The 16,846-nt window shown below is 40.8% G+C and overlaps 1 protein-coding gene across 2 annotated transcripts in view; it reads left to right on the top strand.

Moving 5' to 3' along the window:
* LOC119795070 (E3 ubiquitin-protein ligase TRIM39-like) overlaps nt 1-16,348 on the top strand; it is a 34,588-nt gene extending 18,240 nt beyond the window's left edge. For both annotated transcript variants that reach the window (XM_038302910.1, XM_038302916.1), the window contains exons 5-11: nt 7,779-7,868; nt 7,939-8,082; nt 13,154-13,301; nt 13,381-13,425; nt 13,564-13,590; nt 13,668-13,843; nt 15,168-16,348. In XM_038302910.1, coding sequence (XP_038158838.1) covers nt 7,779-7,868; nt 7,939-8,082; nt 13,154-13,301; nt 13,381-13,425; nt 13,564-13,590; nt 13,668-13,843; nt 15,168-15,536 — 999 coding nt within the window. In that variant the 3' untranslated portion in view covers nt 15,537-16,348. The remainder of the gene's footprint in view (nt 1-7,778; nt 7,869-7,938; nt 8,083-13,153; nt 13,302-13,380; nt 13,426-13,563; nt 13,591-13,667; nt 13,844-15,167) is intronic.
* Nucleotides 16,349-16,846: the final 498 nt, after the last annotated feature.

Genomic DNA, 16,846 nt, shown 5'->3' with positions numbered 1-16,846 from the left:
CTGGTTTCGTATGGACTGAAAGGGCTGATCAAAGCTTTAGGGACTTAAAGGATCTTTTACTGAACAGTCCGGTTCTGGCTCTTTTTGACCCATCCCTCCCAACCATTGTCACCACAGACGCTTCAGATTATGGCCTGGGTGGTGTGTTGACCCAAATACACCCAGATGATGTTGAACGAACTGTAGCATTTGCATCTCGTACGCTGAGCTCTGCAGAACGGAAATACTCCACAGTTGAAAAGGAGGCTCTTGCTTGTGTGTGGGCCGTGGAAAAGTGGAGGTCTTATCTCTGGGGCCGACGTTTCACGCTAAGGACTGATCATCAAGCACTGACGACACTACTTGCTACTAAAGGCATTGGGCGTGCTGGAATGAGGGTCGCACGCTGGTCTGTGCGTTTGCTGTGCTTCACCTATGATATGGAGTACAGGCCTGGATCACAAAATCAGGCTGCAGACTGTTTGTCACGGCTACCACTTCCTATGGACTCCACCCTTATTGATGAACCTGACATGGTTGCAGCCGTGGTGTCAGCTCTGTCTGTTGCTGAGTTCACTTCTGCTTCCTCTCAATGCCCTGAACTCACACTTCTCCGTGGACAGATAGAGAAAGGCTGGCCAAAATGCAAGAAGGATGTGGACCCTGTCTTAATGCCATACTTCCACATCAGGAATGAGCTTTCTGCATCTCAGGATCTGGTCATGAGAGGTGAACATCGATACGTTGTTCCTGTTTCTTTACGTGCTACTGTCATTCACCTGGCACATGAAACACATCAAGGCGTTGTACGCACAAAACAAAGACTTCGTGATCTCTACTGGTGGCCCCAGATGGACAAGATGGTTCAGTCAGTTATTTCTACATGTACGACGTGCCAAATGAACGACAAATCTGCTCAGACTGCTCCTGCTCCTCTACAACCTATTGAACTGCCGAACAGACCATGGGAGAAAGTTGCTCTGGACATTGTGGGTCCCTTCGAAACTGCTGCTTCTTCATGTAGATTCGCTATAACATTAGTGGACTATTACAGTAAATGGCCAGAAGTAGCATTTGCTCATGCTGTAACGACTGATGTTGTTATCACATTCCTGCGCTCTATTTTCAGCAGAGAGGGGAACCCTGATTACATAGTCACTGATAATGGGCCACAGTTTCTTTCCAGCTCTTTTGCAGATTTTCTCAAAGAGAGGGGAATATCTCATCTTCGTACAAGTGTGTACCATCCACAGTGCAATGGTGCTGTTGAAAGATGGAACAGAGTTCTTAAGGAGACAATACTAACCGCGGAACACATGCAGAAAGACTGGAAAACCACAGTGACTGATTTCTCACAGAACTACAGAGCAACACCACATAACACAACTGGAGTATCTCCATCAGAACTACTGCACAACAGGAGGATGAAAACAAAAGTGAATGTCTTTCCAGATTCAGAAAAAAGCAGGATTGGCACTACAGTACGAGAAACAGTTAAACAGAAACAAGAAAAGTCTAAACAATACACTGACAAGCGCCGTGGAGCCAAGACACCAACATTCAAACCTGGAGATATGGTGAGGGTAAAAAGACCCCATCATGTTCGCAAAGGCTCATCTAGATTTACTCCACCGCTGTGTATTGAAAAGCAGATTGGAGAAAGTACGTATGTACTCAGTGACAATAAAAGGTGGAATGCTGCCAGACTTTCACGATACTCTGCAGGTATTCCATGTAAAACAACAGAACCAGAGGAAAGTGACCTATTGGTTCAAAGGAAAAGTGTTAGAACTGCTGCTCAACCAGTATGGCTCAAGGACTTTCAAACAGGCTAAAAAAAAACTAAATGGATACATAAATGAGTGTGTTACATGTTTTGGGTACAGGTGGACTAATTCTCATGGTATAAAATGTTCAAATACTTGGATTTTATTTTTCAATGGTTACATTGGTAATTCTGTTTCTTAGTAACTCCAAATGTTAAAGTACAGGGTTGCCTAATATATTTGATTGGTTTTGTTGCTTAGTTAAGTAACCACCTACTTTGATTTCAGCTAAAGTTATACCTACTACATAAAAACTGTTAAATGAGGTTAATGTTTAGTGTTATGCTACACGGGTACATGCAAGCTTTTCAAGTAAGGGGGGAATGTTGTGTCTACCACTAGGTGGTGTACGAGTAGAGAATAAAAGGAGGGGTAGAAGAAGTAATAGAGAAGAAGAGAAGATCTGATGTTACTGTTTGCCGAACGAGTTCTTAAATAAAGCTGTTAAAAGTTCTTTGCCTACCTCGTCCTGGATACTACACATAACAAAAGTGAATCTGGTAGAATAACCAGCTGAAGGGAACAGACTGATGACTGATGGACACAGAACAAGCAGAAACCAGCAGAAACTTCCTGAACCAAGAGAGACAAACACTGGAACCAGAATCCAACCAAAACAGAAAACAGGGAAGAACCTAGAGTCTGAAAACCAAACAGGAATGAAGGCAGTGGGTAACAGATCCAGGAAGTAACCACGGCCCAAAATGATCTAAATGGAGGGAATAGCAGCTCTGGGTTCCTGTCCCTGTAGAAATGTGAAACACAGTTTATTATCGGTAGAAACAGCAGGTTCCGCAGGTCACATCTAGCATCTGCAGCGTCGGCCATCTTCTCACAGCTGCTCCTCCAGAGCATCGGTGGACAGATCAGGCCTCTGGACAAACCTGCATAAAGGACCTTTACCTGTCTTCCTTGTGTTTTTGTTGTGGTGAATTTAAAGTGCAAAAAACTAGGAAGGAGCGACATGCTAATGCTGTGCTTACTAATAATACCTCAGGTGTCTTTACACCTTAAGAGCTCTGGTAGTTTGTTAAAGGACCTTAGAGAAATTAGGATTATGGAGGGGAGGAGGCTGAGACACAAAGCAGCAGATTACAAGGCAGAACATGAGGGAATGAACTGAATGAGACGGAACAAGCTGAGAACCAGGAATGACTGCTGGATGGTGGGAGCCTAAAGCCTGTGCAGACAATATGCATGCAAACAGGTGAGGAGAGCCACTAATTAAACCAAGGAGAAACACAGGATCTAATCTGAGAGGATTAACTAAGAATATGAACAAAACAAAATAAACACTGAAGGAAATATCTAAGAACTGGAACCTGACAGATTGTAACATTATGTCAAGAGAAAACTCTTAATAAATTAACTTTATTGATTTTAGATCGGAGAAATTTACCTCTGCATTTAATCCTAAATGTTTTTTTTTAACTCCAACAACATCAGTCACAGTGCTCTGATGGAAAATGCAGAATTGATTTAGTCACAGTTTTATACTAAAATATTAAGATATTTTCGGATGTATTATTAAACTGGTCAATTGAATAAATTGGTAAATTTAAAAAAGTAAAGGAAAAGTAACTGTTATTGACTGAACATGCTTTATGAGTCCAAAAAGGAAAAAACCTTTTTAGGGATCTTAAAAAGGAGGACTTGATTACCAACCCCTGGATCATTGGTTATCACTGATCCCTGTATATGGAGGCCTTATAATACTGTTACTGTGACCCTTGACTCAATCAGTTTAATCCCGTCACTATTTTCAGAAACATATGAGTATTTATCCAAGTACTAAGCTGAATTCTTTCCAGTCCTAAAAACTGAGCAACTCTTTCACTAGAAAGTTGTTATTGATGACCAACAGAAACCAGGAGACTCAAACCTCTGGATTTATTTTTTCGAAAGACAATCAGGAGCTAACATGTCAGAGTCTGCGTGGAAATTAAATAAAGAGGAAGTTCACTGATCCTAGATGGAAGAGTAGGTTGGTCTAAATGCAGCTGCAGCTAATAAATTCCCTGCTTTCTAACTGGAGCAGAGAGATAAATAAACACCAGCACCACAGTCATCCAATGAAGCTTTGGTCAGCTGTGGAAACAGAATAAGGATCTAATCAAAGCAGAAAAGCAGCCCTGTGGTGTTTTAGGAGTAAAAGCATCAGAGTTTCTGTCTGGTTTTAGTTTTCTGACACATAAAACATTAAATCCATGGATGAGAGGAAATCTCACAGTAAGAGACCAGGAGTAACACAGAGAACACAGTAAAACACAGAGAAATGAAAAAAACAAACAAGTTCAATTAAATTAAATTCAGTTTATTTCTATAGCGCCATTTCACAGGACATCTCATCCCAGGTCACTTTCCAGTTCACCAGATCATCCAGTCAGATTGATTCAAAGTTTTCTATCTAAGGAAAACCAGCTGATTGCATCGAATCATTGACTCTTCAGCAATCCCTCACACTAAGCATGCTTGTAGCGACAGTGGAGAGGAAAAACTCCCTTTGAACAGGAAGAAACCTCCAGCAGAACCAGGCTCAGTGTGAGCGGCCATCTGCTGAGGCCGACTGGGGTTCAAGGAAACAGAAGAAGACATAGAAATAGAAGCAGAGATATAAACCCAGAGCTGCTTAAGCCTGAGCTGGGCATGTGGTCCTGGTTTGTACTGGTTCTGAGCCTAAAGTATTGCAGTGTGATTCTGTGTGGAACAGAAACCGGACCCGGCTCCTTTAAAAGTAAAACAGAAAAATCCTGGATAGAAGTCAGTGTCCTCATCATATCTGAATGCGGATGCTTCTCTAAAGGAGACCTTCAACAGAACGAGAGCTCTATTTATAAAATGGATGCTTGTTTTGATTTATTTATTTCAGTTATGTTCTGCTCAGTGTATGCAGGGTAACAGGTGGACATATAATTACTAATTAATAATTATAATTAGACCGTCCTCTGAGGAACTCAGCTTTCTGCATATGAACCATATGTGGGCCGAGGTTCCCTGCTGGAGGCTGCAGCTGGAGTCAGAGGGCGACATTATGGTGACATTTAGTCATAAAACCTGACTGGATAAAATAATAAGGGCTACATGGAGAAAGACGTTTAAATGTCAGACTGAATGCTGGTTTGGTTCATGTGTTGTTTTCATCAACAGCCACTAGGGGGCATAATTGGCTGCTCTGTGGCTGCAGTAAAAGTCAAAAGAATGAAGGTCAGACACTGAGCTCACTTCATTCATCCATGCATAAATGACATAACTAATGACTTTTAACATCACAGCTTTGTTGACTGTTGATGCTGCATCAGTCGTCTGATATCTTCTCTCTGCTGCCTCCTTCTTCCCCATGACTCTGTCAACAAACCGTCTCCCTCAGTTTTAAATGAGCCTAATGATTCCAGGTCCAACATGTCCGATCATTTCTGGTTCTGATCCCAGTGATTTCAGTAACTTTGCCGCACATCAAACCTTCTATTTATCTCCAATATCTGTTAAAAACAGTTTTGAGCTAACTCCATCTGCAGTTTCTATGAGTGGTTCCAGTGTGGTTTTAAATCCTCCCATAGCTCTGAAACAGCCCTGATCGCCAATGACCTCATCTCATAACGGCTGATTCTCTCTCCTCATGCCTATGGCACCATCTCACCCTCCATCCTTCTCAAACTATTCGGATAAAACAGAAATCTTTATAATTGGTACCAATTCTCTTCTCTCTAAAACCAATAAGTCCTCCTTCCCTGTGGATTATTCCTCTGTCTCTCCTTCTCTTCATCCTCTCCTTTCTTTTCCAGCATCATTAGGTCTGTTCATCTCTCTCTACCTCCATCCTTCCCATTAATTCTCAAATAGCTCAGAGCTTAGCTGCTCATTGGCTACATTGGCTCCCCATCAGATTCTGAATCCTATGTAAATATTTTTTTCCTGACTGCTAAAGCTCTCCATGACCTTTGCCCCTGCCTGTTTTCTGAGCTTCTCCACAGTCAGACGTCCCCTCACTCCCTCAGGTCTTCCATTCGTCTCCTCTTTCCCACTGAAAAATAACCTGCTATTTTTTTTTTCTAATTATTTATTTTAATAAAAGACTAAAGAAGAAAAAACAAGTTAAACAACAATATATGCGGTAAATATGCCAGGGGGTATGTCACAATAAATACGTGTATAAAGTCAGGAGAAAAGAAAGGATTAAATGATAAACATGTCCTGAGGAGTGTCAGACACGTCTATATATATATACACACTTACACATATATACAGTACAGACCAAAGGTTTGGACACACCTTCTCATTCATAGATGTTTCTTTATTTTCATGACTATGAAAATTGTGGATTCCCACTGAGGCATCAAAACTATGAATTAACACATGTGGAATTATATACTTAGCCAAAAAGTGTAAAACAACTGAAAATATGTCTTATATTCTAGGTTCTTCAAAGTAGTCGCCTTTTGCTTTGATTACTGCTTCGCTCACTCTTGGTATTCTCTTGATGAGCTTCCAGAGGCCGTCACCTGAAATGGTTTTCCAACAGTCTTGAAGGAGTTCCCAGAGATGCTCAGCATGTGTTGGTCCTTTTGCCTTCACTCTGTGGTCCAGCTCACCCCAAACCATCTGGATTGAGTTCAAGTCCCGTGCTTGTGGAGGCCAGGTCATCTGGCGCAGCACCCTATCACTCTCCTTCTTGGTCAAATAGCTCTTCCACAGCCTGGTGGAGTGTTTGGGGTCATTGTCTTGTTGAAATATAAATGATGGTCCAGCTAAACACAAACCGGATGGAATAGAATGCCGCTGCAGGATGCTGTGGTTGCTATGCTGGTTCAGTATGCCTTCAATTTTGAATAAATCCCCAACAGTATCATAAATCCCCACCATTACACCTCCTCCTGCATGCATCACGGTGGGAACCAGGCATGTAGAGTCCATCCGTTCACCTTTTCTGCGTCGCACAAAGACATGATAGTTGGAACCATAGATCTCAAATTTGTGGTCTAATGTCCATTCCTTGTGTTCTTCTCTTCTGCTTGTTGTCTGTCCTTAGCAGTGGTTTCCTAGCATAAAGGCTTGATTAACACAGTCTCGTCTTAGCAGTTGTTCTAGAGATGTGTCTGCTGCTAGAACTCTGTGTGGCATTGATCTGCTCTCTAATCTGAGATGCTGCTAACCTGCGATTTCTGAGGCTGGTGACTCGGATGAACTTCTCCTCTGCAGCAGAGGGACTCTTGGTCTTCTTTTCCTGGGCGGTCCTCATGTCAGCCAGGTTCTTTGTAGCTCTTGATGATTTTTGCGACTGCAATTTTTGGACGCTTTCAAAGTTTTGCCAATTTTTCAGAATAACTGACCTCCATTTCTTAAAGTAATGATGTTTTTTCTTTACTTAGCTGTTTTTTTCTTGCCATAATTCATATTCTAACAGTCTATTCAGTAGGACTGTGTGTCCACCTGACTTCTGCACAACACAACTGATGGTCCCAATCCCATTTATAGGGCAATAAATCCCACTTATTAAACCTGACGGGGGACACCTTTGACATGAAAACCATTTCAGGTGACGGCCTCTGGAAGCTCATCAAGACAATACCAAGAGTGAGCAAAGCAGTAATCAAAGCAAAAGACGGCTACTTTGAAGAACCTAGAATATAAGACATATTTTAACTTGTTTCAGACTTTTTTGTTAAGTGTATAATTCCACATGTTTTAATTCATAGTTTTGATGCCTTCAGTGTGAATCCTAAATTTGCATAGTCATAAAATAAAGAAAACCCTTTTAAAAAGAAGGTGTATACATATATATAGCTGCATTATATATGTATATACATATAGTTATAATTATGTTGAGACTAACAGGATTGTAGTTACACACTATGCTAAATGCTGTTTGAGAGTATCCACCTTTAAACAGAACAACCAAATGCAAATAACCGTTTTTTTAATGTAACCATGAATTTTCCTCTTCTGCCACTGCCTTGCTGGTTCTGATTGTCTCAGGCTGCTGCAGAGCTGGAGACAGATGGAGTCGTTTGTGCTTTGACCAAGCTGATCTCTACAGTGGAGCACTGCCAGTCTAAAATCTTGGAGGTAAATAACCAGACAGATTTATCAAAATAAAAGCACTGCCTGTTTTTAGCCTTTTGGTTTTTCCCACCAGACGATAGAGACGGCTGTTCAGATAGCAGAGAGCAGAGCTCAGAGTTTGCTGACAGAGCTGGAGGAGGAGATAGCTGCACTGAGGAAGAGGAGCTCCACACTGAGCCAGCTGGCTGCGTCTGAAGACTATGTGCATTTTTTCAAGGTGTGAAGATGCTTTACTTAGATCTTCTTCTAACCAAAAACCACATCTGTTTATCATGATTTGATCAAATATGATCTGAAGGGAAGCTTGCGTTCCTGATTCATGTGAAATGCTCTTTTAACCTACACCCCCCAACCCCATAAAAGGCAGCTTCATCTCAGGTTTCAGAGTGATGCTGCAGGAAGGATAAGCCCCTGTCACAGCTTGATGATTTAGATCAGCGAAAGCCTGACATACAAAAACTCTGGCTAAACGCTGGAACACCTTGGATAAGTAATGGGTACATTTCGTATTAGTTATGAGCACGTTGAAGCACACTGGCACATGTTGACATACAGCAAGTATGTTGACATATGCCTGCGTCTGCCATATGTGGGCCAGTTCCAGGTCACTTATCAGCAGTGGTGTCAAAGTTCACACATTTGTTACCTAAGTAGAAGTATAGATACTGCAGTTTAAAAACACTCTGGTAAAAGTTGAAGTATCAACTTGACCTCTTTACTCAAGTAAAAGTGAAAAAGTATGCGCTCCAAAAACTACTTAAAGTATAAAAGTATAAAGTAACCTTTAAAAAAAACAAAAAAAAAAACACCCAGATGCCACTATATGAACTGAAAACTCAATTTTTCGACTATTTCTATAAATTCTCTGAGATAGGGCCAAGGATGAGGGAGGTCTTGTTGGTCTCCGTCTCCCGATACGCTCTCGCCTGTGTCCGACCTTTCAGACATTTCAACATCTTTTTCTGAATCCCACATTGTAGCATGGCATAGACAATTCACGTTAGCAGTTTGAAGAACACCTGCTTGCTCCTGATGATTTCCTTTAGCTAACCAATGAGTGTTTGCGTTCTATGACTCATCCAATCACACTAGTTTTCACTAGATATGGATGGAGCCAATGATCTGCATTGGATGGAGCACATGACGGGAAATAAATATTTATAAACATTAAACCAAAGCCAAGAGTAACGAGTAACGTTTGATTTAAAAATGTAAGGAATAGAAAGTACAGATACTTGTGTGAAAATGTAATGAGTAGAAGTCAGAAGTAGGAACAAAAATAAGTAATGGAGTAAAGTAGAGATACCTAAAAAGTGTACTTAAGTACAGTAACAAAGTATTTGTACTTTGTTACTTGACACCTCTGCTTATCAGACGGTTGACATACGTTAAGTGTAAGTTACTCATAAGTTGTAGCATCTATCTTATCCTAAACCAGTGATGTCAAAAGTTCACACAGTTGTTACTTAAGTAGAAGTATAGATACTGCAGTTTAAAAGTTGAAGTATCAACTTGACCTCTTTACTCAAGTAAAAGTGAAAAAGTATGTGCTCCAAAAACTACTTAAAGTATAAAAGTATAAAGTAACCTTTAAAAAAACAGCCAGATGCCACTATATGAATGAAAGCTCAATTTTTCAACTATTTCTAATAATTCTCTGAGATAGGACCAAGGATGAGGGAGGTCTTGTTGGTCTCCGTCTCCCGATACGCTCTCGCCTGTGTCTGACCTTTCAGACATTTCAACATCTTTTTCTGAATCCAACATTGTAGCATGGCATAGACAATTCACGTTAGCAGTTTGAAGAACACCTGCTTGCTCCTGATGATTTCCTTTAGCTAACCAATGAGTGTTTGCGTTCTATGACTCATCCAATCACACTAGTTTTCACTAGATATGGATGGAGCCAATGATCTGCATTGGATGGAGCACATGACGGGAAATAAATATTTATAAACATTAAACCAAAGCCAAGAGTAACGAGTAACGTTTGATTTAAAAATGTAAGGAATAGAAAGTACAGATACTTGTGTGAAAATGTAATGAGTAGAAGTCAGAAGTAGGAACAAAAATAAGTAATGGAGTAAAGTAGAGATACCTAAAAAGTGTACTTAAGTACAGTAACAAAGTATTTGTACTTTGTTACTTGACACCTCTGCTTATCAGACGGTTGACATACGTTAAGTGTAAGTTACTCATAAGTTGTAGCATCTATCTTATCCTAAACCAGTGATGTCAAAAGTTCACACAGTTGTTACTTAAGTAGAAGTATAGATACTGCAGTTTAAAAGTTGAAGTATCAACTTGACCTCTTTACTCAAGTAAAAGTGAAAAAGTATGTGCTCCAAAAACTACTTAAAATATAAAAGTATAAAGTAACCTTTAAAAAAACAGCCAGATGCCACTATATGAATGAAAGCTCAATTTTTCAACTATTTCTAATAATTCTCTGAGATAGGACCAAGGATGAGGGAGGTCTTGTTGGTCTCCGTCTCCCGATACGCTCTCGCCTGTGTCTGACCTTTCAGACATTTCAACATCTTTTTCTGAATCCAACATTGTAGCATGGCATAGACAATTCACGTTAGCAGTTTGAAGAACACCTGCTTGCTTCTGAAGATTTCCTTTAGCTAACCAATGAGTGTTTGCGTTCTATGACTCATCCAATGACTCTAGTTTTCACTAGATGTGGGTGGAGCCAATCATCTGCATTGGATGGAGCACATGACGGGAAATAAATATTTATAAAGATTAAAGTGAAGCCAAGAGTAACGAGTAACGTTTGATTTAAAAATGTAAGGAATAAAAAGTACAGAATAAAAAGTACAGATACTTGTGTGAAAATGTAATGAGTAGAAGTCAGAAGCAGGAAGAAAAATAAGTAATGGAGTAAAGTAGAGATACCTAAAAAGTGTACTTAAGTACAGTAACAAAGTATTTGTACTTCCTTACTTGACACCATAACTTCTGCGTAACTTATCCAGAACTTCTCTCCAACGCATATCAAGGTATCTGACGTGTTCCAGACGAGCGCTGAACATGTTTCTAACTTCCAGCTACTGTATAATGGCGTATTGGCAGCGTTTTGGTATAAAGGGGGTTCACAGGAGGAAACCGTCAGTTCTCCTCCAGACTTCATCCCCATCATAGGGTGAGCCAGAAGGTGAGGGTGATGGATCCTCCCTGCGTTCACGCCCACCACCAACACACTTCCTAGCAGACATGACGCTCAATCTGCTGTCACTGCAAATCTTCTTTCTTTCTTTTTCTTTCTTCTTTTTTTTGGTAGGTGGTAAACAGCAGCTAGGTTAATCCTGCAATCAAAGACATCTTTTTATGCGCCTCCAGGAGCATCGCTGCCCCCCTCAGGACACTGGGTTGTGCATCATTTCATGGGCATTACGCTCCCGTGCTTTATGCATAAGTTAGGCTGTTGTTGCTCAGAAGATCTGGACTTGTTATGAATACTCTATGTATACGGCCAGAATAGAAAAATACATAGAAAGTTCAGCATATGCCAGCCTTAGGAGTTTCTGGGAGGTCAGGTATACGCTGGATAAAAAGTAAGGTGTGACGAACTGCATATCATTGTATCACACCATAAGGCCAAAAATGGGCTCAGAATGCCACTAAAACCAGGAGCAGCTCCAAACAGCTGAATGAGGTTCTGTTGAGTAGTAAGGATGCTTAACATGAAGGGGCGGAAAAACAGAAGGAGAAAGCTTAATTAGTTCAATTCAATTCAGTTTATTTCCTAATAAACTAACACATGTGATCTCAAGGGTCTTTATAGAGATCATTAAGTCAGACTGTTTCGAATTTTTCTATCTAAGGAAAACCAGCTGATTGCATCGACTCATTGACTCTTCAGCAATCCCTCACACTAAGCATGCTTGTAGCGACAGTGGAGAGGAAAAACTCTCTTTGAACAGGAAGAAACCTCCAGCAGAACCAGGCTCAGTGTGAGCGGCCATCTGCTGAGGCCGACTGGGGTTCAAGGAGACAGAAGCAGACATAGAAAAAGAAGCAGAGATGCAAAAGGCAACTGTCAACCAGCTCCACAGACGGCTCCGTCCAGGAAACACACAGCCAGGCAGACGAGCTCCGAGCCAGCTCCCATGTCAGAGGATGAAGAGAGCACATCCAGCCAGTCACAGTCAGAGAAACAGGACTACACTGAAAAACAGGCCGATCTCCAACATCTATAAACAAAGGTGTTGATGGCAGCAGCACAGCTGATATTTCTCTCCAGGATGGAGTCACAGCCAAACAGGAACAGACCAGATGAAGCTACTATGAGAGAGCAGAACGTTAGAGATTGAACTAACAGATTCTGCAGAGTGGGAGAAAAGATAAAGGGGTCCCTATGTCCTCCAGCAGTCTAAACTTATAGCAGCACAAATGCAGAACATAGCTCAGGATAACCTAAGTATTTCGGATGATGTGTAGTAGAGCCGCACAGTTACCAAGGTAGAGAAGGTGGAGAAACAGTTTTTGTTGAGCAGTTTAAATATATATTTTTTTATTATTGATGATTTATTGTCGTAGTTTGACAGTAACCCCACTTTGGAGAGAGAATTCAATTATTTAGGTGCAGCATTTATGAGAAATATTTTTTTTACTTTCTGTTATCTGCCGTCATCTTATGTTTTGTTTTTTTTGTGAATGCAGAAACAGCCAGGATAGCTGGCTGAGGCTGGATGTTTGTTTGCTGCAGTGCCTCATTAACATGCTCAGAGTCTCAACCATCAGCAGCCAATTACACCAGATCAATTGAAAGTTTCTATCAGAATTCAGAATTCTCTCCTCCTGGATGAGCAGCTAGAGACAGTAGACGTTCACTTGCATTGTGTCGTTGACGCTACAGAAATCCCTCACACTGAGCATGCATGCAGCGACAGTGGAGAGAAAAAAATCTTTTCAATAAGAGGAAACCTGCTGGAGAATCAGAACCAGGCTCAGTGTGAGCGGCTTCTGCTGAGCCCACCCAGTGGTTTAAGCAGACAGACTGGTTGGCGGCTGCAGCCACATCACTGTCTGTAACTGACAGAGCTGTGCTTTTTTAAATCAATATTATATTATTCCCGCATACTTCCTCTGAAGCTGCTGCCATGGTGTCCAGTCTAGAGCCATGGATGGGGCGTAACCTTCAGGCTCTCAGGATTCACGATTTGCAATAGAATAGTTTTTGTTTGAAAATGTGGGTCTTTACAGACCAGCTGGTTCTGATGTTTTGCTTCACAGAGTTGACTGACCATCTAAAACTCTTGGATGTTTTATTTTTCCAGACATTCCCTGCCGTGTCCACACCCCCGCAGGCTAAGGACTGGTCCAATGTCTCATTGCCATCTCAGACGACCTCTGAAGGGATTCTCAGGACTGTCAATCAAACGGTGGAATGCCTCCAGCTGGAGATCCAAAAACTACCTCAGCTCTGTAGGTTTAAATGTCTGTGTTGCATTCTGCATATAACAGAATTTGGTCCTTAGCATACTATCTGAATTTTCCTCTGCAGGCCAGCAGTCGTCATCAGCTTCGCCCGTCCCTCGGCCCAGCCTAAGTAGGCCTTTAAAAGCTTATTTATGTTACAACATGTCATCTTAAGATTCTCCACAGGGTTGATTCAATCAGATAACGGACAGATGGTTAAATTCTGAACTCCAAGCTAAGTCAATAAAATCTTTTTTTTTCTTTACAGAAGTAAGAAGAGTTCAGGAATATGCAGGTAAGGAGGACCTGCTGCCCTCTGTGCTTCATGTTTGCTAGTTTCTAATAAAAACTGATCAGCTGTTTATCTATCAGAGGAAATCACCCTGGACCCCAGTACAGCTCATCCTCGCCTCATCATCTCCCCTGATGGAAAGCAGGTGCAATGTGGCGACCGTTACCAGCTGGTCCTAGACCACCCACAGCGTTTTGACCGGGTAGTGTGTGTGATGGCCCATCAGGGATTCACATCAGGGCGCCATTACTGGGAGGTAGGAGAAAAACACACTTTTATTAAAAACAACTGTGAGTTTGAGTTCACCTTTTCTTTCAGCATGTTGTGGATTTAGCTGAAACATTTGTAAAGTTAAACATCAAAAATTACGAGCAATATTTATGGCTATTTAGTGCAATGAACGGAATGGGAGGGCTTCTTCGTCCATCCCAGCAGAAAGGAAAGCAGTTGTTGCTATGGCAACACAGTGACACCCCATGTGTGGCTGTAACTCTATGGCGAAGGTTAACATAACATTTAACATTTGCCCATTTCTGTAAAAACAAATGTATAAATAAAACTATTTCAGAGACGTTCTAATTTTGAATTAATCACATTTTTTCATAAACTGACTTGTGGTTTTCTGTAGGTGTGACTAAGATGCCTTAGGAGCTGTATAGAGATTCCCAGCCTTTAACAATTTTTGCATTTTCGCTTTATATTGGGCTAGCTCTAAGCTAGCCCAATATAAAGTTTTTTAAATAAAAATTTTATTTGGAGCTAAATATTTCATTAAGAAACTAAATACTTAATTTGGAGCTAAATATTTGTTAAAAAACTAAATATTTAATTTGCTAGCTAAATATTTTGTTTGGAGTTAAACATTTATTTAAAAAAAAATGTAATATTTAGGTTGGAGCTGAATCTTTATTCAAAAACTAAATATTTAATTTGCAAACTAAATATTTAGTTTGGAGTACGAGTTTGTAGTTGAAATAAAGTACGGTGAAGTTCCTTAATTATGAGATTTAATTGAGGTCAGTTTATTTCTATGGAGCCACTGTCAACACGTTTAATCTCCAAGTGATTTACAGAGACAGTTCAATCACATCATCCAGTCAGATCAGAGTATCGGCTCCACTCCTACATTTCATATCACAACCATTTCTGACACACAGATATAAACTCTGCATCTGAAGAAAGACCATGCAGGGTCTCTCTCTCCCTCTTCCATATTTGTCTGAGGCAGTCCAGCTGAGCTCCAGCCTTACAGACAGGCTCTCTCTGGAGAGGGACATCAGTTTGTGTCGGCCATGATGAAAGCTGCCCACTTTAAAGCATCTCCATCAACACTACAAAACGGGCACAGTTAGAGAAATGAAGTCTGACGTGTCTGGGTGCAGATCTGAACTCCAGGGAGTGTCAGGCTAGAGGGGTCACTAAAGAGGCCACCATTGTCCTTTCTGGAGGGGACAGTGGAAGGCGCCACTGTGTTGTAAACTCTGCTGCAGAATGTCTAAACACTTTAGACATTCTGCAGGTAAATATGAACTATGGATGACCTGAAATGCAGTAATGTGTTCCTCTCTGTCGTCTTCCAGGTGGATGTCGGTAATAAGACTGACTGGGACCTTGGAGTAGCAAGTCGGTCTGTCATTCGAAAGGGGAAAATCTCAGTGAGCCCGGCCCATGGCTACTGGTTCCTCAGCCTGCGGGATCAGACGGACTACGCCTTCAGAACGGATCCCTCCACCCCCCTGACAGTCACTGTCAGACCCTCACGAGTTGGAATCTATATAGACTATGATAAAGGATTGCTGTCCTTCTACAACGTGGAGGCCAAGCTGCTCATCTATTCCTTTACAGATAGTTTTCCTGACACCATCCATCCATTCTTCAGTCCCTGCACCAATAAGTCAGGAAGGAATGGAGCCCCATTGGTCATCTGCCCTGTTTCAATGACTCAATAAAATCAAAGTATTTGTTTGACCAACATTAAATGCCAGTTATGTTATTAATATTTCTGTGGGAGGGATCTGAATTTTAGTGCATGCTTATAGTGAATGCTTAAGAACAAAATTTATTACTTAAATATTCATTTTATTAAATGTGAGAATGTAAAAAATAATTTAAGTCTCTCTGTTCAAGTATGTAAAGATTAAAAACTTCCTGGCAGCTGCACAGTGATGTTATCTAATGGAAGTAAAGCTGTGAAGGCTACACCACTGATAAAATGTCAGGATTCCATGTAAATCAAATTACACCATGAATAGTCTTATAAAAACTATTTCTGAAAATGATATAATAGTTCTCAATTAAATTAAACACAAGCAAATATGTTAGAAGGAAAATGTACCAGCTTTTGTGTGCACCTCTAGACGAATAATATTTCCAACATGAGGAAAATGTTTGATTTCTCTGTCTTGAAAATGTACCATATTGGTTTTCACCTGTTTTTACTTTTATTCACTTGACTACATCTCTGAATCCATCTGAGGAGAGCCACACCAGAGCATAATGGGTTCAGTCTGTATGGGGCAGCGTTGTTTTCAGCTTGTAGAAATGTGGCATGATGTTAAAGTTGGGTTTGATCAGACAACACAAGATACACTTAAACAAAGACTGTAATTTTCATATGAATGCATGGCTTTTTTTGTTATACATGTACAAAACATGGACAACTGTCTCAAAGTGAAAGGATGTGGATACATTTTACAACTTATGGATAGCCCCGAAATGTCATCAGATGGAATAATACGCTGAATAAAGACCCAGTATCAAATGTTGGGTTTAATGGATACTGTTTATAACTTTTTAAGCCGGGCGTACACTGTGCGATTTTTTCAATCGTTGCACGCAGCTACTGCTCACACTATACGACTAAACTGCAGAGTTTCGTCGTAAACTCAAAAGGCGACGACGTATTTGGACAAAGACATGGCTGAGCAAATGTGGCTACTACGGTCTGTCAATTTGCAGACAAAACTCCATTTCAATCATTGCATCCCCGCCATGCTTCTGGGTTTTCCTCTCAGAGGAAGAAGAAGAATCCTTGTTTGCACACTGAGCGATTTGCCCACGATGGTCTTGAGAAAATCAAATGTTTGATTTTCTGACTTTATTTTCTCTATAATCTCTTCCATTATAATCTCGGGGTAACATTTGATAATGGGCTCAAATTTGACAAACAGATTATCTCCGTTGTCAGCTCAAGCTTTTTCCAGCTCCGTCTTTTGGCCAAAGTCAAGTCCTTTCTCAGTCAGCAGGATCTTGAGAAGGC

Source organism: Cyprinodon tularosa, unplaced genomic scaffold (genome assembly GCF_016077235.1).
Source record: "Cyprinodon tularosa strain WSP-4 unplaced genomic scaffold, ASM1607723v1 ctg1132, whole genome shotgun sequence".
Classification (NCBI taxonomy): Eukaryota; Metazoa; Chordata; class Actinopteri; order Cyprinodontiformes; family Cyprinodontidae; genus Cyprinodon; species Cyprinodon tularosa.
The sequence above is the reverse complement of the archived record's forward strand: the minus strand, read 5'-3'. Positions and strand labels throughout refer to the sequence as shown.